The 26,361-nt window shown below is 46.7% G+C and overlaps 1 protein-coding gene across 1 annotated transcript in view; it reads right to left on the bottom strand.

Moving 5' to 3' along the window:
• Window positions 1-26,361, bottom strand: part of scn5lab (sodium channel, voltage gated, type V-like, alpha b) — a 449,385-nt gene that overhangs the window by 28,655 nt on the left and 394,369 nt on the right. The window contains 2 exon segments of the mRNA XM_052017101.1: window positions 9,779-10,054; window positions 24,553-24,675. Coding sequence (XP_051873061.1) covers window positions 9,779-10,054; window positions 24,553-24,675 — 399 coding nt within the window.

The following is a 26,361-nucleotide window of genomic DNA, read 5'->3' as shown; positions in this document are numbered from 1 at the left end:
CCATTACGGTAGGAGCACAGGTACTTTGTAGGGTTATATGTCTGGAGGAGATGACAGAGATAGGGAGCAGTGAGACCGTGGAACTTTAAAATTGAGGAGCAGCTTAATCAGAGGTCAATATGTCAGCAAGCATAGGGCGATGAGTGAATGGGATTTGGTGCAAGTTGGTGCAAGAAAGAGTTTTGGAGGAGATCAGATTTTCAAGACTAAAATGTTACAAAATAATTTAAAGACATTTATGTCCATTTGTAAAACAGTACAAGGGATGGAGTGCATGCCTCACTGTACGGTATCCAAACAAAGGTGGCTGTGTCAGGGCTACAAGAGCCAGCCCTATTGGACTGAACCACCCCTGCTTGTTCTCCATTCAATGGGGTTAATTTTAGACCGCCTTTACGTCTGGGTGACTGAGCGTTTCAAATGCAAATTGAACCCTGTGATTCTGTGTGTCGTTAAATTGGAGCGGGTGGGGGGGCGCGGCAGGGGGGGGGGCTGGTGTGCAACCAAAAGGCAGGTTGCTAGGAGACACATAAAATGAAAGGAATCAAATCCAGTGGCAAAACAATGCTGAGGAGAGGAAGGCATTGGGGGATAGTTTGACTGATAGCTCATCAGGACAACTGCGTAAATGGTTAATATCTGACAGAGAGTCTTACACCTCAGAAGGAAGCCATTCAGCACATTATGTTAGTGCACCAATTGCAACTGTATCCTAAAAGCAAAGTTGATGGGTAAAAGGCATCAAGTCTCTGTTTTCCTCACTCTTAACTTATATAAAACTTTGGTTCGGATGCACTTGGAGTATTGTGTGCAGTTTTGGTCGCCCCATTACAGGAAGGATGTGGAGGCTTTGGAGAGGGTGCAGAAGAGGTTCACCAGGATGCTGCCTGGACCGAGGGCATAAGCTATGAGGAGAGGTTGGACAAACTAGAGTTGTTTTCTCGGGAGTGTCGGAGGTTGAGGGGAGACCTGATAGGAGTTTATAAAATTATCAGAGGCATGGATAAGGTAGGCAGTCAGAATCTTTTTCTGAGGGTAGAAAAGCCAAGTACTGGAGCACATGCATTTAAGGTGAGAGGGGGAAAGTTTAAAGGAGATGTGCGGGGCAGGTTTTCTTACACAGAGAGAGGTGGGTGCCTGGAAATGGCTGCCGGGTGGAGAGGAGGAAGCAGATAACGACAGTGGCATTTAACAGGCGTTTAGATAGACACACAAATACGCAGGGAATGTGTATCGAAACACACAGTGAAATGTGTCTTTTTGCGTTACTGAGAATGTGCTGGGGGCAGCCCGCAAGTGTCGCCACACTTCTGGCGCCAACATAGTACGCCCACAGCTCCTAACTTGAATGGAAGGATATGGATGATGTATAGGCAGAAGAAATTTACTTTATTTTGACATTGTGTTCGGCACAGACAGTGCGGGCCGAAGGGCCTGTTACTGTGCTGTACTGTTCTATGTATGTCTATGTTTATAAACATTTCTTAAGCACTGCTGCTGGACTGAGTGATGCAGATGTCAGCCCCGTAGGAACCAACAAACAAGGGAATGGAAAATGTGTTGCAACAAAATTTAAACAACAGTAGCTAACATAGAAATTGCAGAGAGTTGTGGACACAGCCCAGCGTATTACGGACACCAGCCTCCCCTCCTTGGACTCTTGTCTTTACCTCTTGCTGCCTTGGTGTAGCAGCCAGCATAATCAAAGACCCCACCCACCCGGGACATTCTCTCTTCTCTACTCTTCCACTAGGTAGAAGATACAGGAGCCTGAGGGCACGTACCACCAGGCTCAAGGACAGCTTCTACCCCACTGTGATAAGACTATTGAATGGTTTCCTTATACGATGAGATGGACTATGACCTCATGATCTACCTTGTTGTGACCTTGCACCTTACTGCACTGCACTTTCTCTGTAGCTGTGACACTTTACTCTGTACTGTTATTGTTTTTACCTGTACTACCTCAATGCACTCTGTACTGACTCAGTAACTGAATTGTGTAATGAATTGACCTGTACAATCGGTATGCAAGACAAGTTTTTCACTGTACCTCGGTACAAGTGACAATAATAAACCAATACCAGTACATTCAAGTGGGGATGTGGAAGGAACGCACACTATAACAGAGCAGTGGAGAACTGCGTAGAACATCCCAGTTACCTCTCAGGTCAGTTGGGTGACGAGCACGGCCTACTCCTGCTGTTATTTCATACGTTTAGCACCTTGCAAAGTTTACTGTGGCAATATACATGGAAGAAGAAGCAGGCGGAGTCTAGGACTGAGCTAGAGTTGGGTCACGATAGAAAGCATCCTATCTGGATGTATCATGGCTTGGTACGGTAACTGCTCTGCTCAGGACCGCAAGAAACTGCAGAGAGTTGTGGACACAGCCCAGTGCATCACGGAAACCAGCCTCCCCTCCATGGACTCTGTCTATACATCTCGCTGCCTTGGCGAAGCAGCCAGCATAATCAAAGACCCCATCCACCCGGGTCATTCTCCCTTCTCTCCTCTTCCATTAGGTAGAAGATACAGGAGCCTGAGGGCACATACAACCAGACTTGACAGCTTCTACCCCACTGTGATAAGACTATTGAACAGTTCCCTTATACGATGAGATGGACTCTGACCTTGCGATCTACCTTGTTGTGACCTTGCGCCTTATTGCACTGTACTTTCTCTGTAGCTGTGATACTTTACTTTGTACTGTTATTGTTTTTACCTGTACTACATCAATGCACTCTGTACTAAATGTAACTGCTCTGTGTAATGAATTGACCTGTACGATTGGTATGCAAGACAAGTTTTTCACTGTACTTCGGTACAAGTGACAATAATAAACCAATACCAATAATACCAGTCAGCAAAGGACCAGAACGTCTCGACAAATACCAACGCATCCCCGTCTCCCTCTCCTTTCCTTTTGCACAAAGTGCGAGTGCAGTGTGCAGCCCAGGTTCATCATGGTCCCTCACGGACACAGCCCTCCCCACCATTGACAGCATCTACAGGAGGTGCTGCCTCAAAAAGGTGGCATCTGTCATCAAGGATCCCCACCATGTGGGTCATGCCCTCTTCTCGCTGCTACCGTCGGGTGGGAGGAACAGAAGTCTGGTATCCCTCACCACCAGGTTCAGGAACACCTACTTTCCTACAACCATCAGGTTCTTGAACCGACCTGCACAACCCTAACCCCACCTCAGCAATGGAACGCTACGGAACTCCTCTTGCACTGCCATGGACTTGCCTCTGATCATGTCTTTGTTTCTTGCACTAAGGTCTTATCTTTGCACAGTTTATCTTTCCCTCTCTCTTCATTGTCTTGTATAATTTATGCATTATTTATATTCTGTGTGTTGTCTGTACCTACATGTCTGTGATGCTGCTGTAAGCAAGTTGTTCATTGTACCTGTACCTCACCGTACTTGTGCACGTGACAATAAACTCGATTTGACTTGACTTGAGATTGCAGGTATACTGCCACTAGCATCTTGCATGGGGTTTCACTGAAAGAAAAGTACTAGCATAGGAACAGGGTCTGAACATACAGTGAGTACATCAGTGAGACCCGACACAGGTTGGGTGACCGCTTCGTCGAGCACCTTCGCTCCGTCCGCCACAACAGCCAGGACCTCCCGGTGGCCACCCACTTCAATTCTACATCCCACTCCCATACTGATGTCCATCCACAGCCTCCTCTACTACCATGTTGAGGCCAGGCGCAAGTTGGAGGAACAACACTCATATTCCGCCCTGGTAGTCTCCAACCTGACGGCCTCAACATCGATTTCTCTAACTTCCAGTAACCCCTCCCCTCTTTTTCTTTTCCCTTGACTCCTGTGTCTTCCCTTATTCCTGTGGCTCCCTTCCCCCTGCCTAGATGACTTGCCCATCTCCTCTCCTCCCCTTCTCCATCCTTGGTCCACTGCCCTCTCCTTTGCTTCTTCTACCTATCACTTCTCAGCTTATTACATCTCCCCCACCCCCACCCACTACCTTCCCCCTCTCACCTGGACTCACTTATCACCTGAACTCACCTGTCACCTGCCTTCTTATCCTGGCTTCTGCCCTCTTCCTTTCCAGTCCTTTTGAAGGGTCTCGGCCTGAAACGTCGACTGTTTATTTCCGTCCATGGGTGCTGCCTGACCCGCTGAGTTCCTCCAGCACTTTTTGAGCATTGTTGCAGAACAAGCCTGACATTTCGTTCAGTGAGGTCACAGCTTGTATGTGATCTAATTCATCTACCCCTCTTCCTCTCACATCCCTTCATATTACTGGCTAATCACAGATTGAAAATTAATAAGTGACCCAGCATTAAAAATTCCAATGTTCCACTGCTCTCTATGCGAAGCAGAGTTTTCAATTTTCATTCCTCAGAGCCCTGGCTTGGAACATTAGGCACCATCTTTGGGTGCCAGACAGTCTGAGCAGCAGAAGTTCTCTCTCCTAACCCTTCCTGTCTGTTTCTCAATATCTTGAAAACTTTGATCGAAGCATCCCATAACGTGCCAGCTTCTTGGGAATTCAACCTTAACGTGCATAACCCCTTCTTGTGGGCAGGCACGGTACTGTAAGGGCTAGTGTAATGCTATTACAGCGCCAGTAACCCAGGTTCAATTCCCGCCACTGTCTGAAAGGAGTTTGTATGTTCTCCCCGTGTCTGCGTGGGTTTCCTCCGGGTGCTCTGGTTTCCTCCCACATTCCAAAGACATACGGGTTAAGAAGTTGTGGGCGTGCTATGTTGGTGCTGGAAGCGTGGTGACACTTGCGGGCTGCCCCCAGAACACTCTCCGCAAAAGATGCATTTCACTGTGTGTTTCGATGTACATGTGACTAATAAAGAAATCTTATCTTACTTCATCTTATCACAACTTGGGGTACAGTAGCAGAGTGATTTAGCCACAGGGCCAGCAACCGGAGTTCCGCACTATTAATGTGGAGACATGAGTTTAGGTTCCATATTAGCACTTGGGGAATTTAAATTCAAGGAATTAAATAAACCTGGAATTAATATGGTAGGATTGTTCCAAAAATCCATCTGGTTCATTAGAACATAGCGCAGGACAGGACAGGCCCTTTGGCCCACGATGTTCTGCAACTAATTAAACCAATGACTCCTAATTAATCTCATCTAATCCCTCTTCCCTGCACAATGACCATACCCCTCCAATCTCTGCATATCCATGTGCCTAAGAGCCTCTTAAATGCCTCTGCCGTATCTGCCTCCACCACCACCCCTGGCAGCACATTCCAGGCACCCACCATTGTCTGTGTAAAAGTCTTGCCCTGCACATTTCCTTTGTATTTTCCCCTTCTTCTCTCTGGTATTAGACATTTCAATCCTGGGAAAAAGATACCGGTTGTCTAATCTAAACTCCATTAATGTCTGTCAGTGAAGGAAATCTGCCATCCTTACTGGGTCTGGCCTAGATGTGACCCCAGCACTACCAATGTCATTGAGTTTTAATTGCTCCCCTCAGTTCAAGGATATAGTGTATGAATATGTGCATGACTCTTGCTGTACCCAGACAGCACGGCTTAGTTGAGAGTTACTGCCTTCAATAAATGACGTTCTGTTGAAGCTCCACCTTTGCCAACCTGCTCTTGGTTGGCGTAACACGAAAGAAAACCGACAGATGTGACATGGGGCAATTGGGGATGGACAATAAATGCTGGCATTTCCAATGATGCCCACATTCTATGAATGAATAGATTAGATAAGATTTATAAGATAAGATTTCTTTATTAGTTACATGTACATCGAAACACACAGTGAAATGCATCTTTTGTGTGGAGTGTTCTGGGGGCAGCCCGCAAGTGTCGCCACGCTTCCAGCGCCAACGTAGCACGCCCACAACTTCCTAACCCGTACGTCTTTGGAATGTGGGAGGAAACTGGAGCACCCGGAGGAAACCCACGCAGACACGGGGAGAACGTACAGACTCCTTACAGACAGTGGCCGGAATTGAACCCGGGTCGCTGGCGCTGTAAATCATTACGCTAACCGTTACGCTACTGTGCCTGCCCCATACCGTGCTGTGCCTGAATAATAAAAGCCCTTGGAGTCCAGGTATCATTCAAGTAAAGCTCTGCTGCACTCTCTCCAAATTCATTATGTTCTGCTGAAGTAGTGGTGCTCAGAACTGCCCATGGTACTCTCAGCGTTGTCTAACCATGGCTACAGCAACATATCCCATTTTGTTGTGCTCTACTAATAGAGATCAGTATTTACTTATTTTTCGTATGATGCTTTATGCCTGTCCATGGCATTCTAATGGTCTGTGTGCACAGAGTACTCCACAGCTCTTTGTTCTAACCTCTGTAGCTTCACCATTTAAAAAATACTCTGTACTTTACTCTTTAAGCCCAAAGTGTACAACCACTTGTTGGCGCATTGTTGAAGTTCGAAAACTGATTTTCCTAACTCTTCCATCCTCCTTTCGCAAGGATTTGATTGTCCTTCTTCATTTATGAGTCAACCGTATCATTGTGGGGCTGGAGTTACATATCGGCCCGGCCCAGGTTAAGGGTGTCAGGTGTCCTGGACTTAAAGGGGTTTTCACACTCACTAGTGCTCACTAATACTTTTAAAATTATGAAATGCAATAATATAAACTATGTATTTTAAATAAATTCAGATTCCATGTCTGCCGTGGTGGGATCCGAACTTCAGTTAGCCCAGGCCTCTGGATCAGAAGGGGCAAGAGAAGGAGATCCAGTTGACCAGCCCTTTGCCGGTTTGAGATAGACCAGGGATTTCTGGGGGGGTTTCATTCCGGGGTTTGGACTGGTCTGTGGTGCAGGTAAACTCAATGTTTGCTCCTCCTCATGGGTGCGGGCAGTCTCGAGGGCATTCTCCAAGGTGATGCTTCTTAAATGCCAGCCTACACTATTTAGCAATGGAAGGCAGCACTGTCCAGCAATTTTGTTCTTAACTTGAGTGTGTGCATTCACACTAGACTTGGGAGTGAGGAACCCATTTGTTCTCCTGACTCTTCAGGCCTGTAATAATGCACCTCTCAATAGATAACCACGACGGGGCTGACCATGACTTTTACAGGAATGTTGCCAGGACTCGAGGCTTGAGTTCCAGCGAGAGGTTGGTCAGGCTAGGACTTTGTTCCTTAGAGCGTAGGAGACTGAGTGGTGACCTTATAGAGGTGTATAAAATCATGAGGGGCGTAGACAGGGTGAATACACACAGTCTTTTTCCCAGGAAAGGGGATTTAAAACCGAGAGGGCATAGGTTTAAGGTGAGAGGGGAAAGATTTAAAAGGGACCTGAGGGGTAACCTCTTCTTGAAGGTGCTGCGTATATGGAACAAGCTACCAGAGGAAGCGGTTGAGACAGGTACAATAACAACATTTAAAAGACATTTGGACAGGTACATGGATAGAACATAGAACAGTACAGCACAGAACAGGCCCTTCTGCCCACAATGTTGTGCCAACATAGCTAATCCCTCCTACCTACAGAATGCCCATATCCCTCTATTTTCCTCTCATTCATGTGCCCATCCAAGCCCCTCTTAAAAGCCCCCAATGAATTTGCCTCCACTACCCTATCAGGCAATGCATTCCAGGCATCCACCACTCTCTCAGTAAAAAATGTACCCCTCATGTCTATTCTGAACCTAACCCCTCTCACCTTAAATGCATGCCCTCTGGTATTGGATTGCTCAATAATGGGGAAAAGATATTGCTTGTTCACCCTATCTATGCCCATCTCTAAAGCCTCAAAAACCTTCCTATAGTGAGGTGACCAGAACTGCACACAATACTCTAAATGCAGCCTAAGCAGAGTTCTATAGAGATGCAGCATAACTTCTTGACTCCTGTACTCAATACCCTGATTAATAAATGCAAGCATTCCATAAGCCTTCTTAACCACCCTGTCTACCTGTGTAGCCACTTTCAATGAAGCATGGACTTGCACCCTAAGGTCTCTCTGCTCTTCAACAGTGTTAAGGGTCTTGCCCTTTAGAGTGTACTGCCTCTTGACTTTCGTAAGGAAACTGCCTTAGTAAGCTTAGTAAGGCAGTTAGTAAGGCCTTAGTAAGGAACTGCCTCTTGACCTTGGATGAGAAAGGTTTAGAGGGATTTGGGCCAAATGCTGGCAAATTGGACTAGATTAGATGGGCATCTTGGTTGGCATGGACCTGTCGGGCTGAAGGGCCTGTTTCTGTGCTCTATGACTCCATAACTATTCATCGAAAGCCTATGATAATCATCCCTCTTGTCCTGAGGAGATTGCTTTGATATTCCATTAGAGGAAACTCTCGTGATCCAAGCTCTTTCACATCCTGATCAACGTGAAGCAAATTACAGGACTGGAGGGAAAAGATGACAAAAGTCCCAATGTTTAAACTGCACATGATCTATTCCCTGCCTGTTCATGTGTGTATCTAAATGCCTCTTAAACATTGCTGTTGTATCTGCTAAAACTACTGTTGGTGCTCAATGCAGTCTATTTGAATTTTCCATTATTTGCTGTAGGTCACAGCTGCTATCAATATGAGACTAACCAACTCAGTGCAGTCAAATCACTGAGCTTCTGGCCTGCACAATTCATCTATCGTGTAGGGATGCAATGATCTGGAATGAACCTGCAAGCTGACTGGGACTAGATTGATGATGCATTCCCAAAATGGTAATTGGATAAATACAGAGTCATAGTCTCATTAAGAGATACAGCATGGAAGCAGTCCCTTCAGCCCACTGAGTCTGTGGTGACCATCAAACACCTATTTAAGCTACCCTGCATTAATCTTATTAACGACCAATTTGCACGTCTTTAGGATGTGGGAGGAAACTGGAGCACTGGGAAGGAACCCACACATCCAAGCACATGAAAAAGAACCAGGACAGGGAGCCAGGAGAGTAGGATGCACTCTTTCAAAGCAGCCTCCATTTGTGCTGTTGTTTATTTATGGGAGAAGGAAGCCATCATTTACTGCTCACCTCTCATTGCCTATCCCCTGAATGGCCTGGTAAGCGATTTCAGAGGGAAATTAAGAGTAAACCACATTGACATAGCAATCCAGTAACTATGTGGTCACTGTGGTAGTCTCTTTTTCTCGATTAAGATTAATTTAACTAACAATTCATATTTCTCATGATTTGGATGACAAATGTACAAGGCATAGTTAGTAAGTTAGCAGATGGCGCCAACTACCTGGGTTCAATTCTGGCCGCTGTCTGTAAGGAGTTTGTACGTTCTCCCTGTGTCTGCGTGGGTTTTCTCCGGGTGCTCCGGTTTCCTCCCACATTCCAAAGACATACGGGTTAGGAAGTTGCGGGCATGTTATGTTGGCGCCGGAAGCGTGGCGACACTTGAGGGCTGCCCCCCAGAACATTTTACACAAAAGATGCATTTCACTGTGTGTTTCAATGTACATGTGACTAATAAAGATCTTATCTTATAGGTGGTGTCGTAGACAATGAACATGGTTATCAAGAATTACACTATATTCTGCATTCTGTTATTGTTTTCCCCTTGTCCTACCTCAATATACTGATGTGATGAAATGACCTGTATGGACGGCATGCAAAACAATGTTTCTCACTGTACCTCACTACATGTGACAATAATGAACCAATTTGCCAATTCCTTGTTCAATTCCCTATCAGATTTGAACTTGTGTCTCTGGATCGAAGGTCCAGAACTCAGGTTGCTATATACTACACCAGCATTTTACATGAAGCCTTGACAAGTGGGAAGTGAAGGGGGACATATCTTAATGCCATCAGAGCTTCCTTAAGCCATCAGCACTTACCACCTGCAGCAAGGCGAGGTAGCCCAAACCAACGTTGTCGAAGTTGACCTTCTCGTTGTACCAGCGGACCTCTGAACTGTTCATGGCTTCACACTCGCTCTTGTTGTTGATCTTTTGGATGGGGAATACTTCTCCGCTGGTAAAATTCTTGCACTTAGAGAACTTCCCTGCAAACAGGTTGACTCCCATGATGCTAAAAATGAGCCAGAAGATGAGACAGACGAAGAAAACATTCATGATGGATGGAATGGCCCCGACCAGTGCGTTGACCACCACCTGGATTGGATTCAATGGGAAAATGGATTAGAAACTCGTGGGCTAGCACTGGGCAAAGTAAATGCTCTGCTTCTATTTACTCTGTACCCCAGTGTTACCTGGCGTGAAAACACATCTTTTTTTAAGTTTGTTATTCCCTCCAGAACAGTGAAGAAACAGGAGAGAACAAGACAGCTGTTTCATGTCACACAGTGTTCGGATGGATTGTGTAGTGACTGGGGAGCAGTTGCCTAAAGAGGCTTGAAGTCAATGCACTGACAGTGGGACACTCAGGAAGTGTCAGTGCTCCCAATCTCATCTGGAGCAGTGAAACCACTGTTGAAGCGCTCCACTTCCCCTTTCCGTCCGGACACGTGTCTTGGTGCTCCATCGCTCTGCAACAGGAACTGGGGTACCTTTGTTGCTTGGGGACCATAGTAGATTCCACAGGAGTTTTCCTTGGCTAGATCCTTCCAAAGGAAACCCCACCAGCACTTCAGATCATTTGTGTAGGGACTGTGATTTAAGGTCATTGTCCTGTCCAGCACAGGTCATCCGCCACTCCAGAGGGGTACAGCGTAATACAGAACAGGTGACTAAACACCAGCGTCTTCACAGCACCCACTACAGTAGGTCAAGGCACGCGACCAAACTACACAACTACGCGTGACTGGCTTTTTACATGCCCACTCGCAGTTAAAGAACATGCAGTTAGGAACCTCCGCAACAGGGTCATGCACATTGGTTTCATTATTGCTTCTCCTCCATTCTTTGCTGAAGAACAGTCTCTGTTTGAAGATCCAGTTCAATTCTTCGTAAAATAAAGCAAGAGCAGTCAAGCAGAAATGGATTGCGAGAGTGGTCAGCGACTATTCACATTGACATTGGTACCCTCCAGCATCTTGAATACCTTACAACGTTGGCACAAGAGAATTTGGGACCCAATGGAAAGAGTGTTTGACTTGGAAATATATCGTTGTGTCTTTGTCCAAATCCTGGAACACCCCGTCCAACAGCACTGTGAGATACTTGCATCAGAAGCACTGAAGTGTACCACCACTACAGCTGGGCAGTAACTGCTGCTGGGAAATGAATAACAAGTGCTGCCTACATGTTCCTACTCAGACCAGCAGTGTTAAAAGGCAAGCAGGTTTCGATGATCTACCAGCCTAGGGAATGGTGCATGGTCGGGTGTTGACCCCTGTTGAGAACACTCTCGCATGCCATCCACTGCAGTAAGTATAACGTCAATGGACAGTACTTGTGAGGGCAATAACAAACATCAGTCAGTGCACACCCCATGTAGGTGCCGACACTGGTACGTGTACCACAGACTATCACACAGGAACTGCATGCCATTATCTAACACCTACAAGTGTCGTGGGTTGAGACCATTCTGTGTGATCTTAGTAACGGACTGCGCGCTAACCTGCTCGGTTCAAACAGCCGTGGTTAACACACTTTTGTTACTGACATCAGACAGCACAGTTTTAACCAGCAGATGCCTTCTGTACTGACCTGAGATGCCAGTCGACTGACTCCATCTCACTGTCATTCTCAGACGCCATCTCCCACTCTATGTTGCCTACGGAGGCAGCTAGCTCACAACACACACACACACGCACGCACGCACACACACACGCACACAGAACTATAGAGCTACGTAATACCAGCTGCACTAATGGTCATCTTTCATTAGCGGTGCGCTGTATGTATCAGTGGACTATTGAGATGCACAGATTTGTATTCAGAGAATGAGACATATTTACTGTCAGGCATGATGAACCTGCACTTACTGCAACATGTCATTTTCCAGCCATAGTTGTTTACACTTGAAAATCCGTAAAATGTGGATAAAAGAGATATTTAAACAGGTGCATAAGAAGTCAGGGAATGCAGGGATATAGACCACTTGTAGCAAGATGGGATTAGTTTGGAGCAACACACAAACCATCCGCAGTCTCTTGTATCTCCTGGGATTAGTTCGGATTGGCATTATGGTCAGCACAGACATTGCGGGCCGAAGGGCCTCTTCCTGTGCTCTTTCTACGTTCTAAGAGCCTCCAGCTTCACTGAATTCCTCAGCAGTGCATGAACCACATAACCCAGAGAGTCTTATGAGTGACCCCCACCACTTCCGAGTCAGGATAACTCAGTTGTTTCATTTTCTTTTGCTACAAAGCACTCTGGGAATGTTTCCCAGTCCATTCACTCTTTGCTATTAATCTCACAGCCTCATGATTATAGTCAAAAGCTTGTCTCAAAACTGCTTCATTGTTTTTAATTTTAATCTGCTCCATCTCAGTGCATCTGCCATTAATTGATCCAATGGATAGTGCCAGTGAAAACTTCAAGGAAATTTCCACAGGACTTTATTTAACCTTGTAGATTAAATTGATCAGTAAAAGACAACCATAAACACATGTTCTATTTTAGAGTGCCTCAGAAATAAGGTGAATTGCTTCCTTTCAAACGGCTTGTCCACGTTGTATGACTTCTTCTCTCTAACACAGCTTGAACGGACAATTATGCGAAAGATTAAGAGTTGGTTTAGTCTCCTGTGGTTAAATTATTTGGTGATGAATGGCTGGTGGATTTGAACTGAAGCTGGAAATAAAACACTATTAAGGATGCCCCTTTGCAATATGCTTTAGGGTTTAATATATCAGGGTACCATTTAACTGAGTGTGTTGTTTGGCTTTTGCTGAAAGAGAAGGAAGGATGATTTGCACCTTCTAATTTATTTTAAACTGTGAAATGAAATATCCAGGCCAGATATCCCCACAGGAAGGAGGGCAGCGTTTGCAAAGAGGGTGGCTTTATGTAGGAACTACTCATACCTGGGGTCTTTGCTCACATTAACATTTGTCATGTGTCAGTGAACCAGCAGCAACACCCGTGCAGCACCAAAGACTTAAGTGAGACAGTAGGATTTTTACAGAATATCAATGCTGGAAACACTCAGCAGGTCAGGCAGTGTCCGTGGAGAGAGAAACAGAGGTATGCTTTCAAGTCAAAGACTTTTTGTCAGAGAGGCCTTTGAACTGAAGCGTTAGCTCTTTTTCTCTCTTCACAGAATCTGCCTGACCTGCTGAGTCAGAGAGTCATCATACACCATGGAAACAGGCCATTCAGCCCAACTTGTCCATGCTGACCAGTGGGCCCCCTCCCTAGTAATCCCATCTCCCAGCATTTGGTCCACAGCCTTTTATGCCTAGGTGATTCAAGTGCTCATCGAGACATTTCTTAAATGTTAAATGTGCTCACCACTCCCTGGGTGACAAAGGACCCCCTCAGATCCCCTCTGAACCTCTTCCTTCCTGACCCTAAACCTATGTCCTCTACTGTTATCTACTGCTGATACGGGGAAAAGTTCCCTACAGTCTACCGTCATAATTTTATATGTTTCAATCGTCCCCCCTTAACCCCTGCCGCTCCAGGGAGAACAGACCCAGCCTCTCCAGTCTCTCCTCATGACTGAACTGCTCCATCCCAGGCAACATCTTGGTGAATCTCCTCTGCACCCTCCCTAGTGCTGTCACATCCTTCCTATAGCTTGGGGACCAGAACTCCGCCCAGTACTCCAGCTGAGGTCTGACTAAGGTTTTATAAAGATAAGGCACGATCCCCCTACTTCTGTATTCAGTGCCCTGACTAATGAAGGCCAGTATCCCATTTGCCTTCCACACCATGACATCTACCTTTGTCCTGTAGTGTAGCGGTTAGTGTAATGCTTTACAGCGCCAGAGACCCGGGTTCAATTCCGGCCACTGACTGTAAGGAGCTTGTACGTTCTCTCCATGCCCGCCTGGGTTTCCTCCGGGTGCTCCGGTTTCCTCCCACGTTCCAAAGACGTACAGGTTAGGAAGTTATGGGCATGCTATGTTGGCGCCGGAAGCGTGGCGACACTTGCGGGCTGCCCCCAGAACACTCTACGCAGAAAGATGCATTTCACTGTGTGTTTCGATGTACATGTGACTAATAAAGAAATCTTATCTTATCTTCAAGGATCTATGGACGTACTCATAAGATCCCTAAACACTCCCTAGGACGCTACCATTCACCCTGCAAGTCCTAGCCTCATTAGTACTCCTAAAATACATCACCACACACTTATCTGGATCAAACTCCACCTGCCATTTCTCAGCCCATTTCACCAACACATCGATCTCACTCTACAGCTGGACTACCCTCCACACTCCCAACAACTCCACCAAGCTTTGTGTCGTACTGATCGTGCCTCCCACGTCCAAGCCCAAGTCATTCACGTAAATGCATCTAGGCCATTTACATATATTACAGAGTGGTTCCAGCATTTCCTGTTTTTATTTCAGATTTCTAGCATCTGCAGTTCTTTTTATTTCCAGCAGTTCAATCACTTCCTGTTGCTGATATTGGCTGGACGATGCTGACGGCTATCCTGGAATTCTACGGAGAACCACTGGCCACTTGCACTGTGTTCATCAGTGCCTTGTAGCAGCACACACTTGTGCAATGCAACATGGACATATGGGATGTGCTGGAGGTCAGCTGACCTCTTGTTCTGCCTCTGGACTTATCATTGAATCAAGGTGTTCTGTACTGTGTGAGCTGAGGGGAAGGATGCACTTTGCATCTGGCCCCTCAGCCTTAAAACCAGCCATGACTGGCAGTACAGCTCCATCCATTTCAACTGAGTTACTGACCTTCAATAAGAAGATAAATTTAGCTAAGTTTTTTTCAATGTTCACTGTATATTTATGTTTTAGTTAATTAGCAGTAGTTCAATGAGTTTTCACCTAAATTTATTACTTTAATAATTTTTAATTGGTTAAATCTGCTGGGTGTGGAGCCAGAGGCTTGGTCACCTCACTCCTGCACTTCACAGGATGGTCAAGAAAGCCAGGGCCTCGACCAAGGCCAACTGCAGGGTCCCAAGGAATGTAGGGCTAGTATAAGCGGGTGCTCAATGGTCATGTGGACTCAGTGGGCCGAAGGGCCCATTTCCGTGCAGTATGACTCTGTGATCCTAGGCATGTGTGGCCATTGGGGTAGTGCTCCAGCCATTGGCTTATTAATGAGAATTTGTGTCACCAGCCCATCGATAGATCAGCCTCTGGTAACACTGCCATTCGTCCTCCAGATAGCATGAAAGGTTTCATTGAGTTTATCAGTGCAGATGGGAGCTGTTCCCCCAAACACATTTAAAACAGCATTTTGTCAACTGGATCTGAGGAAAGTGTTTTACTTTAGCTGTGGACAACATCCTGGTTATTGGTGTCTGATGAATCTCGATAGGATCAGCTGAACCTGAGCTGTGTCCCTGCTTCGTACGAAACGTGGCTTCATTTACAAATCCATGCGTAGCTCAATAGCATGCAACATAAGCCATTTTACCATTACTGCTCCTCAAGTGTGGTCCTCAATGGTAAGAATGGCTTCAGTGTCATAAGCAGGCTGCCTGATCCAGAGCATCAAGGCAAGAGTAGTACAAAGCATCATGTATTCCTTCAGCCTTCATTGTCCACTCCCCCACCTCCAGGAGGCTCCCCAAGCCTGTTTTACAACATATGTGCCATAGTACATGACACGTTGTGTCCAGATTGAATTCCACATGTGTTCAGGAGCCATGCAATCCCCACTATAAGTGGTCACTTTGCAGGACATTCTTCTGCACAGTTACTTGTGATCTGCATTTTTGTTTGAACACTGATTTGTCAGTTCTAGAAATATTGGAGGTGGGATAAAAAGACAGAGAGTCAAAGGTCATCCAATCGGCTACTTAAAATCTGCTGGTTTCTGATTGGTGGGTGGAGGGGGGGGGCGGAGGGTGGTGGGGCCGGTGTACAACATCACCAGTGACATGGCTGTGGGAAGGGGAGGCGGCCTGTGGCAGCAGAGTATCTGACGAAATCCCATGTACAACTGCCCAGCCCTGGTAAACAGACCTGACTAAAATGGCTGCTAGTTAACATGATGCTTTGTTCACCGGACCTGCCCGTGGACACATAAAGATGACTTATTATATATCCCATTTCAAGGTGGCATCCAATACCAAAGCACGACAATTGACTTTATCTAAATGGTAGGAAAAAAAAGCAACTAGATTCAGATACCAGCTGGATTCCAGAATTTCCTGACTCTGGGTATGTTCAATGGGTATATAGTAAGTTGCCTTAACTGTTAATCAGTAACACTACATGCTCGATATCCTGGACTATCCCATGCGCCAATACATGCTCCAGAGTACCGTTTATTGTGGTGGAGAAGGGGTTCAGACAAAATGGAAGACAACCGCAAAACTTTAATTAAACAAGAGAAGGCTTTCTCTCCATCCTTCTGGAGAAAAATTAACTTTTGTTTTCTCGTTTGTGTGATATTTTAAACAAGGAAAAAATCAGACACACACAGTAGCTAAAGCTTGTAATCCTGTTCCCTTTGAACCACAAGTTCTACATTTCCCCAGATTAACTCCATTGGAATCAGTGCAATGGAATCTGCCTCCTCTCAGTCCCCTCCACCTACATAGAATTGCACAGAAGCAGACCATTTGGCCCTACTACCATGTACTAGTACTTTTACACCATGATCTTTCTCTCCTTCCACTTGCCTTATCTCAACCTTTCAGTGTATTTTTCTGTCCTCTTTTCTCTCACGCACTCCTCTAACTTTCTTCACCTGGATCATTCTCTCTTCCCTCCTCTTCCAGCGGGTAGAAGATACAGGAGCCTGAGGGCACGTACCACCAGACTTAAGGACAGCTTCTACCCCACTGTGATAAAACTATTGAACGGTTCCCTTATACGATGAGATGGACTCTGACCTCACGATTTACCTTGTTGTGACCTTGCACCTTATTGCACTGCACTTTCTCTGTAGCTGTGACACTTTACTCTGTACTGTTATTGTTTTTACCTGTACTACCTCAATGCACTCTGTACTAACTCAATGTAACTGCACTGTGTAATGAATTGACCTGTAAGATCGGTATGCAAGACAAGTTTTTCACTGTACCTCGGTACAAGTGACAATAATAAACCAATACCAATACAATACCAAGTTATTTACCTCAACTACTTGCCATAGACATTCAGAGCAGAAAAGCGTATCCTTATTGGATTTAGCAATAACCACCTCACATTCATGGCCCTGAGGTGTGACCTCTCCCCAAGTTGTGGACAATGCTTCCTGAACTGTACAACTCATTCATAATTCTATTGGGTCTCTTCTGTTTCTGCTGTGCTAGGAGGTTGCCTGAGTGGTCCCAATACGTCAGACTGACCTCAACTTCAAACTTACCCTTCCACTAAATATATAATTTCTAAAAAGTTCAGATGTGGGAAACAGCTCAGGGATACTGAGGCCAACCTGCTGTGTGGGTGGGCCATGGCTGCAAGGTTGCAATCACTGTTTTAGAACTATCTATTCACTTGGTGCCACCATCAGGCCTAGAGTGGAGGTCAAGCCTTAGGAAACCAGAGGGATGCACTTGAGCTATAAGCACGATTAAAGCCTGCTGCTTCATTCGGTTGACCCTCAAACTGAAGGACCCACTCATCAGAATAAAAGTCGTAAGGAAGCTTAGAAAGTTGGGGAAGGCAGGGGTGAAGAAGTGGCCAAGAGAGAGATCTTTAGGAGTATAACCTCTGTGCGTTTGATGGAGGAACAGACACAGTTTCTTCTGCCCATGTTGCTTTCTCATTTGCCAGCAATTGAACCTCGATACAGTCTTGCCTGATCGTTGTTGTATGAGGTACGCTCGAAGGAAGGACGAAGCTCAGACACTGGGTAATCTAAAATAGACCTGGAAAAGGAAAGCCGTGGGCGGATTTACAAACTCCATGGCAGCACAGACAACCTCAGTAAGACGTGTGTGAGAGAAGAAGATACATTGCGCAGTTTGGATTGGCTTCTCTTTCCATCAAACCTTTCCTGCCACAATCCTCCCATAGAGCAGGTGCAAACCAAGTAAACGTGTTCACCCAGAGCAATGAGAAATTTCCAGCAGGTGTTAGGTGGACATCTCCCCGGTAATGCCTGATTTATTCACCAGGAAGTAACCTCACAGGTAGCACTGCATGTAAACCCCTCCTGGAGCATCCAGAGGCTTTCATTGTTTGCATACTTGAAAGGAAGGCTGTGACTGAACCTGTTTGTTTTGGGTGCAAGCGGGTGACTTTTGTAGCTCTTTAGCAGGATGTGAAGGCTCTTCATCACGAGTTCCCATCAAATGTGTTGGCTGTGTAGGAGGAGCCTTTGGAGTGAGGTGCTGGATCTTAGCAATCCAGCCCAGATAAATCCTTCCCTGAGGATGTTCTCCACACAGGGGGTTATCTGCTTGTTGACAACCGTGACTGCCGATATCCATTTGACGATGTTTCTGGCTGGGACACCAGGATGGTGCAAACACCCCACCACCTCCCCACCTCCCCCCGCCCCCCACCACCTCAGGTTTTGTTAAATAGTCTCACTCCACAATGATAAACTAGGGCTTCGAGTTGTCCTCAGCAATACCTGCTGCTGATTTGAAGGGTCTCGACCCGAAATGTAGACTGTCCACTTCCTTCCACAGATGCTGCCTGACCCGTTGAGTTCCTCCGGAAGCTCAGTTGTTGCTCCAGATTCCAGTATCTGCAGTCCCTTGTGTCTCTTCTGGAATATATTGCCAGTCGCTGCATTGGATTCCTACTCTCTCCACTGCCTGCACTAGAGGCTGAGTTGGTTCCTAGCTGCAGCACATGTAGTTTACAAAGGGTTAATTTGCACAATAGTTCCTGCCTGATTTTGATCATCTGTAAGGCACAGAGAAGAATTTTTTGTCTTTCTCTTTGGAGTCGGGAGATTGGACTCCTGGGCATAGGGCAGGCTGGGTGAACTGTATAGGTACCTCCCTGTGTGCTTATCCAGCGATTGATCTGGGATGGTCATTTCAACACATTCACCATGAAATCTGACTGCCTCTGGAGTGGAGTGCAGTCCTCGAAGGGTGAAACCCAACAACAGCTGAAGTAACATGGATCCTTTCATTCGCAGGTAAATAAATCAGATGGTCCAAGCCCAACTGAAGGTATCATATCCGATACACAAATCTCCTTACGCCCTGCACATTAAGCAGATGCATTAGCTGGTTGAACGGTGCCTGTCTGGGCTCTGGAGAAAATACCATCACCCATCTACTTTTATGGGACAAAATCAGCCACTATTGATACTCCATTAAAAAGGAGTGTGAAACGTCCTTTGCCACTGTGAGCATTGTAGAGCAGAGAGTTCCAACAACCTTTCCATTTAATGCTGGAAGAAGGCATCGTCCCCGTAAATGATCTGGATTCCGATCCATTCCAAATGCTCCCAGGTGTGATATTCTTATTTCTTAGGAATAGGAAGGTAGGGAATTGGATTGCTCTTCAAAAGCTAGCCCAGAAATAATGGGCTGAATGGTCTCCTGTGTTGTGGAGAGGCAGACGTGACAGAAATCTTACACTGCTGCTCTAACTCATGGTAAGGAAGGGAGTGTGCTGGTGGGATGGGGGTGAGGTAATCAGTCCGCGATGTTCTGGACCCTCTCTCTCTCAAGAGGGAAGATAATCCTGGATACCATGTGGTGTGCTGTTGGTGGAAGTGGTGAAGTGATGGACAGATGGCTTTGGCCGGATCTGTCCTCGGATAGCAGTGACCCAACAGGACTGGGTACTGGGCGGGAAAGCGCTGAGGCTGGTTCTGTATGAGACTTCCTGCCGGGGGAGGAAAGGGAACTGGAGCCCACCTCTCTGATGGCTTGGCCCATTGCCTGCTCGATGCTCTCTGACCCAGGCAGGCAGACTGAAGGAAGCTGGAAGACTCCGGCCACTCCCAGGAGAATCTCTGGATCCGAAACAATCTCCTCCACAAAGGCAAGGGCAATAGAATTGTGCTCCTGGGATGGGGGACAGGTTACTGAGATCCGGGTAATTGAAGTTACACCACTGCCCTCTCAGGGTTACTCCAAACGCTTCACTGCCCTTGGAATCCAATCGTTGTGGAAGTGCGGTCAATCCATGAACAGCAAGATCCTAGAAAATAACCTGAAGTAAAAGTCGGCCGGTGTTGTACAAGGGATACACAATGCCCTTGGGTACCGGGAGAGTAGCCCGATCTTCCAATACTGTTCCGGGATCCTCTGCTGAATGGTGGTTTCAGGAATACTCAGGAACTGGTCTTCTCACAGGACGTGAGCGTCACTGGTCCGTAGGACCTCCCACCCTTCCACGGATCTATCTGTGGATCCATGTGCACGAGTAATGCCTACTCTATGAGCGCAAATGTCAATGAGAGCAGCACAGAGGTTGGCGCTCTTTATTGACTGTACGTGGCTTAAATTATATATGGAGCGACATTTCTTAAATCATGGGCAAGGGTCTAATTATTGGCAACCATGGATGAATAATATCCTGTTGCACAAGTAATAAATAAGTTTAAATGTAATCCGGCTTCCCTGAATTTGCCTCATTGTTATTGTAATCACCCTGTGCATATCCTAATGATTATCAGTTGGTGAGCGTTAGTGGTCCTTCATTCCTGCACTGATCATACATCTCAGTCATTGAATCACACCATCGGTTCTCAGTCAATACTTTCATTCCCCTCCCCTGCCCAAGCTCATCCTCACCCTGCCTTTCCTTGTACTAAGGCGCCAACTGTTGGATAGTCTGACCTCACCCTTCACTTCCTTGCCCCGTGTCCTTCATTAGGAGCCCTGATTTTGCCTGACAGCGGATCAACTGCTGGTGGCATTGCAACATCCCCGCCCCCTCCAGTAACCCTCACCAATATTCCCTTCCCACCACCGTCAACAACCCTCTCCCACACCCCATCACTGTAAAACCATGTTCAGCCAAATCTTAGCTGCCCATGCCTTAATCCATGAGATCCTGTTTATTCCTCACTCCCTGGTTTATGGACCTACACTGTCTCCCAATTTGGGAATGGTTTCATTCTTAAATCCTTGTACATCCTTGACCCTCCCTCTCTTTGTAATCTCCTCCAGCCCTATGTCCGCTCTGAGTATTCCTATTTTCCTTTGCTCCATCTATGGTGGCCGTTCCTTCAACCGCTGGGGCCCTGAGGTCTAGAATTCCCTCTGAACCCTTCCTTAAAACTCACCAAGACCTGCCTTAATATCTCTTTATGTCTCCCAGTGTCAAATCTTGTTGACTAATGTTCCTGTGAATCTCCTTGAGATGTTTTAATACATTAGAGCTGAGCAGCCACTGCAGCAGTCACCGGATGGAGATTGGGAGTAGAAACTTTGGCCATTTCTCCTTCCCAGCCTTCGGGTGCTGAGGCCAAGAGTGTTGCCCCCGCTAACTACTGGAACCAAGATTGGCTAGTTTAGCCACACTGGGATTCCAACCTGGGATGTTCCCTGTCTATTCCAGTCAGGATGTCCCTTAGTCGCTTTGTTTCACTTGGAGGATTCCTGGCCTTCCTGCTTCAATTGGGACACTCTTGCTTCATCAGTCTCACTTCGGACACTCCCATTCTGTCTGCGCCACCTGCCGACTGATAAACTTCTAAGTCCTTCCTCCGGTCTGTCAATGAGGGAACTCCCACTGATTCCAAATTTGTGGCTCTGAAGCCTCCCAGTTTTGAACAACCTTTATCCATTAGTGATACAAAAGTTCACCAGCCAGTCCCAAGGGACTCAGGGAGGTAATGTGCTTCAACATGAGGGGTCCTACTGGGTATGAAACTGAGTTTTACCAAAGTTACCAACAGTGTGGTCCAGTGGTGTGAGTTAAACCCTTTATCTTACTATAGGACTTGCATTAGCCTTGAACATTACCAGTGTTACTCTGCAAGGTGCAGCAGTGAAAGGAAGTGAATATTAATCACTGCTGTGCCACAAAACCTGTCGACAAAAGAAAGGGAACTTAACTGGGAGATTCCAAGGGGTCCTCTGTGGTTACAGGAACTAACTCTAACCCTCAGCAACAAACAATCCGCTGGATGAACTCAGCGGGTCGAGCAGCATCTGTGGGAGGAAAGTTTCAGTTTGGCAATTCCTTCCCCCCCATGGACGCTGCTCGACCCACTGAGTACCTCCGGCAGATTGTTTGTTGCTCCAGATTCCAGCACCAGAGTTTGTGTCTCCTAACTCGAACCCTCTCTTGCTCCCACGGTACAGAACATTCATTCCTTGATCCCACGATTAACACACCTCCCTCTCTGGTCTCTCTTGCTCCAGACAAACCAATAGGTGGTTAGACATCACCCCTCTACCACAACATGGTTCACAAGAAAGCAACGACCAAAAACCAGACCCGCTAATGAATTGAACCACTTTGCATACAATTGCATCCATTTTGTCGGACGGGGAGGGGGGGGTTATGGGGGGAGGGGGGGATATGTAGGGGTGCAATTTTGCCCGCCATGCTTCAAGCACATGGGACTGGGCTATCTCTCTTTCCGTCTTACCCTCATCCCTTCAAATCGTGACAAGGCTCTTAATGGTCTCAAAGCTCTGAGTGTCCGAAGGGATTTAATGGCAGCTAGTTCAGCGTATCCCAAGGCATTAGCTGTTAGGCTGACTACTGAGACCTACACAGAAACACAAACAAAACGAGAATCCATTCTATTATCAAGCACCCTTCCAGTGGGATAGGACACAGGGGCCAAGTGTGTGGGCCCACTTCTTGGTAGTGGGGACTTGCCATCTGAAAAGCAACCTGGTACCTGCTGAGAGAAAAGCATCAGAATTCATGGTCATGTGGTGGGGTTTGGGAGTTTGGTACCTGGAGAAAGGAAGCATTGTTTTAACAAAGGCAGTGGAGTCCCAACCTAACATCTGCACACATCATTGCAATTTAACATCTGTACATGGTTTCACAGCCCCACAAGGCCAAATTGACAATGTGAATGCTTCGTAACAGGGAGGAGGGCTGAACGGTTTCCTGCAGCAGGAGGGTTGGTAACCAAAGCATGAGGTGGAGCTAACAGGTACCAGAGATGGGAAAGTGATTGGATCTGGAATATGTTGTCTGAAAGGCAGATTCAATGGGAACCTTCGGAAGGGAATTTGACATCTACTTGAAAAGGGATCATTTGCAAGGTTTCGGGAGAACAGGATAGAGTCATGGAGTCATAGAGACATACTTGGTTGGCCCAACTGGTCCATGCCAATCAAGATCCCCATCTAAGCTAGTCCCATTTGCCCGCATTTGGCCCATGTCCCTCTAAACCTTTCCTATCTATGTACCTGTCCAAGTGTCTTTTAAATGTTGTTAATGTACCTGCCTCAACCACTTCCTCTGGCAGCTCGTTCCATATACTGACCACTCTCTGGGTGAAAAAGTTGCCCCTCAGGTTCCTATTAAATCTCTCCCCTCTCACCTTAAACCTATGCCCTCTGGTTCTTGGTTCCCCAACCCTGGGAAAAAGACGGTGTGCATTCACCCTATCTATGCCCCTCATGATTTTATACACTTCTATAAGATCACCTCTCATTCTCTTATGCTCCAATGAATAAAGTCCCAACCTGACTATGGGTAGTGCGACTAATTGGAATGAAGAGCCAGCAATGGGCTGAGGTGTCTCCTTATATTAGTTTTACACTCACAACATTGAAGGAGCGATCCCATCAATACCGTACCCCCACTTTATTCCACTGTAACCTATTTTCTTCACACACCTATCAACTCCCTCCCGGATTCCCCTGCCACCTCACCTACACTATGGCTAATTTACAGCAGAAAATTCCAACAGGACGTCTTTGGGGTGTGAGAGGAGACTGGAGCACCTGGCGAAAGCCCACAGGGGTCACAGGGACGTGTGTATTCCACACGGACAACACCCAGGGTCCGGATTGAACCTGGGTCACTGGCACTGCAGCAGCGTGTGGCGGGCTGCAGAATTAGCAACAGCTTTACTTAGGTTGAAAGGGTTTAAGGGAGAGATTTTCGAGATTTTTTTTTCTGATTGAGTTTCCGTCACATTCTCCTTCTTTGCTCTTTGTAGCTTTAGAGGGACCTTCTCTGCAGCCCCTCTTCCTTATCCCAGCATCAGCAACTGGTTTCCATAACTCTGTAATATCTCGATCCCCACGACTGGAAATATTTCCCTCAGTAAGTACCACAGGAATAATGGGCACTTCTTCAAAAAGGCAGCTTGGAAAGACACAGTGAGCCCAGTGAGATAACAGGATGTGAGGCTGATTTCTGGGACAAATGCTCGTAGAAACACCCTGGCCTCTGGTCTTTGGAATCTGCTTGGTCCAATGGACATGTCCCCAACCCTTTATATGCTGGGTCTGATTTAGTGCAGGGCTCTGAGCGATCCTTTGGGTTCTTTACAAGACATGTTTCAGACTGAAGTTGGGACTCCACCCAGCCAGAGATTGGCTTGAAGCAACATTTCTGAGAAGAATCTCGAAAAGCTGTACAGAAGAGAAAGACCGTGTCAATGCCAGTGTAGCAGTGCCCCCTCCCCCCGAATGCCGCGTGTTAGTATTAACGCAGGAGTCGCTGTTAATATGGTGAGAGAGCTACATATACAGTTGGCCTTACCCTCATGCCTTCAAATCTGGACAAGGCTCGAAGAGGCCTCAATGCCCTCAGGGTCCTGAGAGATTTCATGGTAACAAACTTGTCATAACCAAGAGCCTTTGTCAAGAGGCAAACAACAGAAATCTGTGCAGATTGAACGGAACGGAATGGAATGTTATCTACATGGTGCAGTTTCAAACTGTTAGGAAAATGCGGAGATCACAATCAAAGGCCACATTGCAACATTCAACAAGATCTGTGAGGCTCTGAGTTAAATACTAAAGCAGCCACTACATGTGCCTTTTTAGGTTAACTGAATGAAACGAAAAGGAAATATGGACCTTGGATTACCTTCAATAGAACCAACGCATCATTGGAAGTACATTGTCATCAGTGGGTTCTGGCCTTTCAGGTCTGGAGGTACAGAGGTCAGCAGTAACCAGCTTTGTCCCCATTTATTCTCATGAAACAGGAGTCTATTCAGCCCACTGTGTCACTGCTAACACTCTAAGCAATCCCATTACCCCATTCTCCCATACTTAACCTATGGAACCTATTCTCCTTGGCATGTCCATCAACTTCCACCCTCCCCCCCCCCCCCGATTTTCTTGCAACCTCTGACACTAGGGGGCAATTTACAGTGGCCAATTAGCCTATCAACCAGCATGTCTATGGGATACAAGAGCATCCGGGGAAACCCATGCGTTCACAGGGAGAATGCGCTAACTCCATGCAGACAGGATTGGAGGTCAGGATTGAACCTGGGTCATCGGAGCTGTGAGGAAGCAGCACTACTTGCTGTTCCACTGTGTCTCAACAGCCCAAAGTATCTACATAAGAACATAAGAAACAGGAGCCGGAGTCGGCCATCTGGCCCATCGAGCCTGCTCTGCCATTCAATGAGATCATGGCTGATCTGGCCGTGGACTCAGCTCCACCTACCTGCCTTTTTCCCATAACCCTTAATTCCCCTGCTATGCAAAAATCTATCAAACTGCGTCTTAAGTATATTTGATGAGGTAGCCTCTACTGCTTCCCTAGGCAGAGAATTCCACAGATTCACTGCTCTCTGGGAAAAGCAGTTCCTCCTCATCTCCATCCTAAATCTGCTCCTCCGAATCTTGAGGCCACGTCCCCCTTGTTCTGATGGATTGTTAGAGGTGTTAGGCTTCACTGTGCATTATTGGGAAACAGTAAGTGTGGAAGTTGGTTAAGACGGATCAGGTGATAGGGAGCATGAGAACCGACTGTGAGGAAGGGAACTTAGAGTTTTCAGCCAACGTGGTGGGCCGAAGGGCCTGTTTTGTGCTGTATGGTTCTATGGTTCTATGGTAGTCAGCTTCCACCCCACCAGCATTCACACTCAATGTAAACCCTTCGCAACGTCTGCCAGTTCCAACACGATCCCGCCACCTGCCCCTCTCCTTCCCGTTCTGCATTTCGCAGGGACCCCTCATGTCCTGACTCCGTGGTCCGCTCCCCCCTTCCCACCCACCACTCCTGGTCCTGGGGCTCCTTCCCATGCATCACCTCTTCCCGTTCCACCACCCAGGCACCCAAACTATCGCTCCATGTGAAGCAGGGATTCGCTTGCACCTTGTCTAATCCAGTGACCTGCATTCGGTGTTCACCACACGACCTCCTCTACAATGGAGGAACCAAACGCAGACTGGGTGATCACTTTGTGGAGAACTTGCACTCAGTCCTCAGGCGTGAGCTGAAGTTTCCACTTGTATGCAACTCTAATCCTTCGTCCCACTTCCATTCCGACCTATCCGTCTGTAGTCTCCTCCACTGCCATAGTGAGGCCCAATGTAAATTAGAAGAACA

This window comes from Pristis pectinata, chromosome 5, assembly GCF_009764475.1.
Source record: "Pristis pectinata isolate sPriPec2 chromosome 5, sPriPec2.1.pri, whole genome shotgun sequence".
Classification (NCBI taxonomy): domain Eukaryota; kingdom Metazoa; phylum Chordata; class Chondrichthyes; order Rhinopristiformes; family Pristidae; genus Pristis; species Pristis pectinata.
This window is presented reverse-complemented; position numbering and strand designations above follow the sequence as displayed.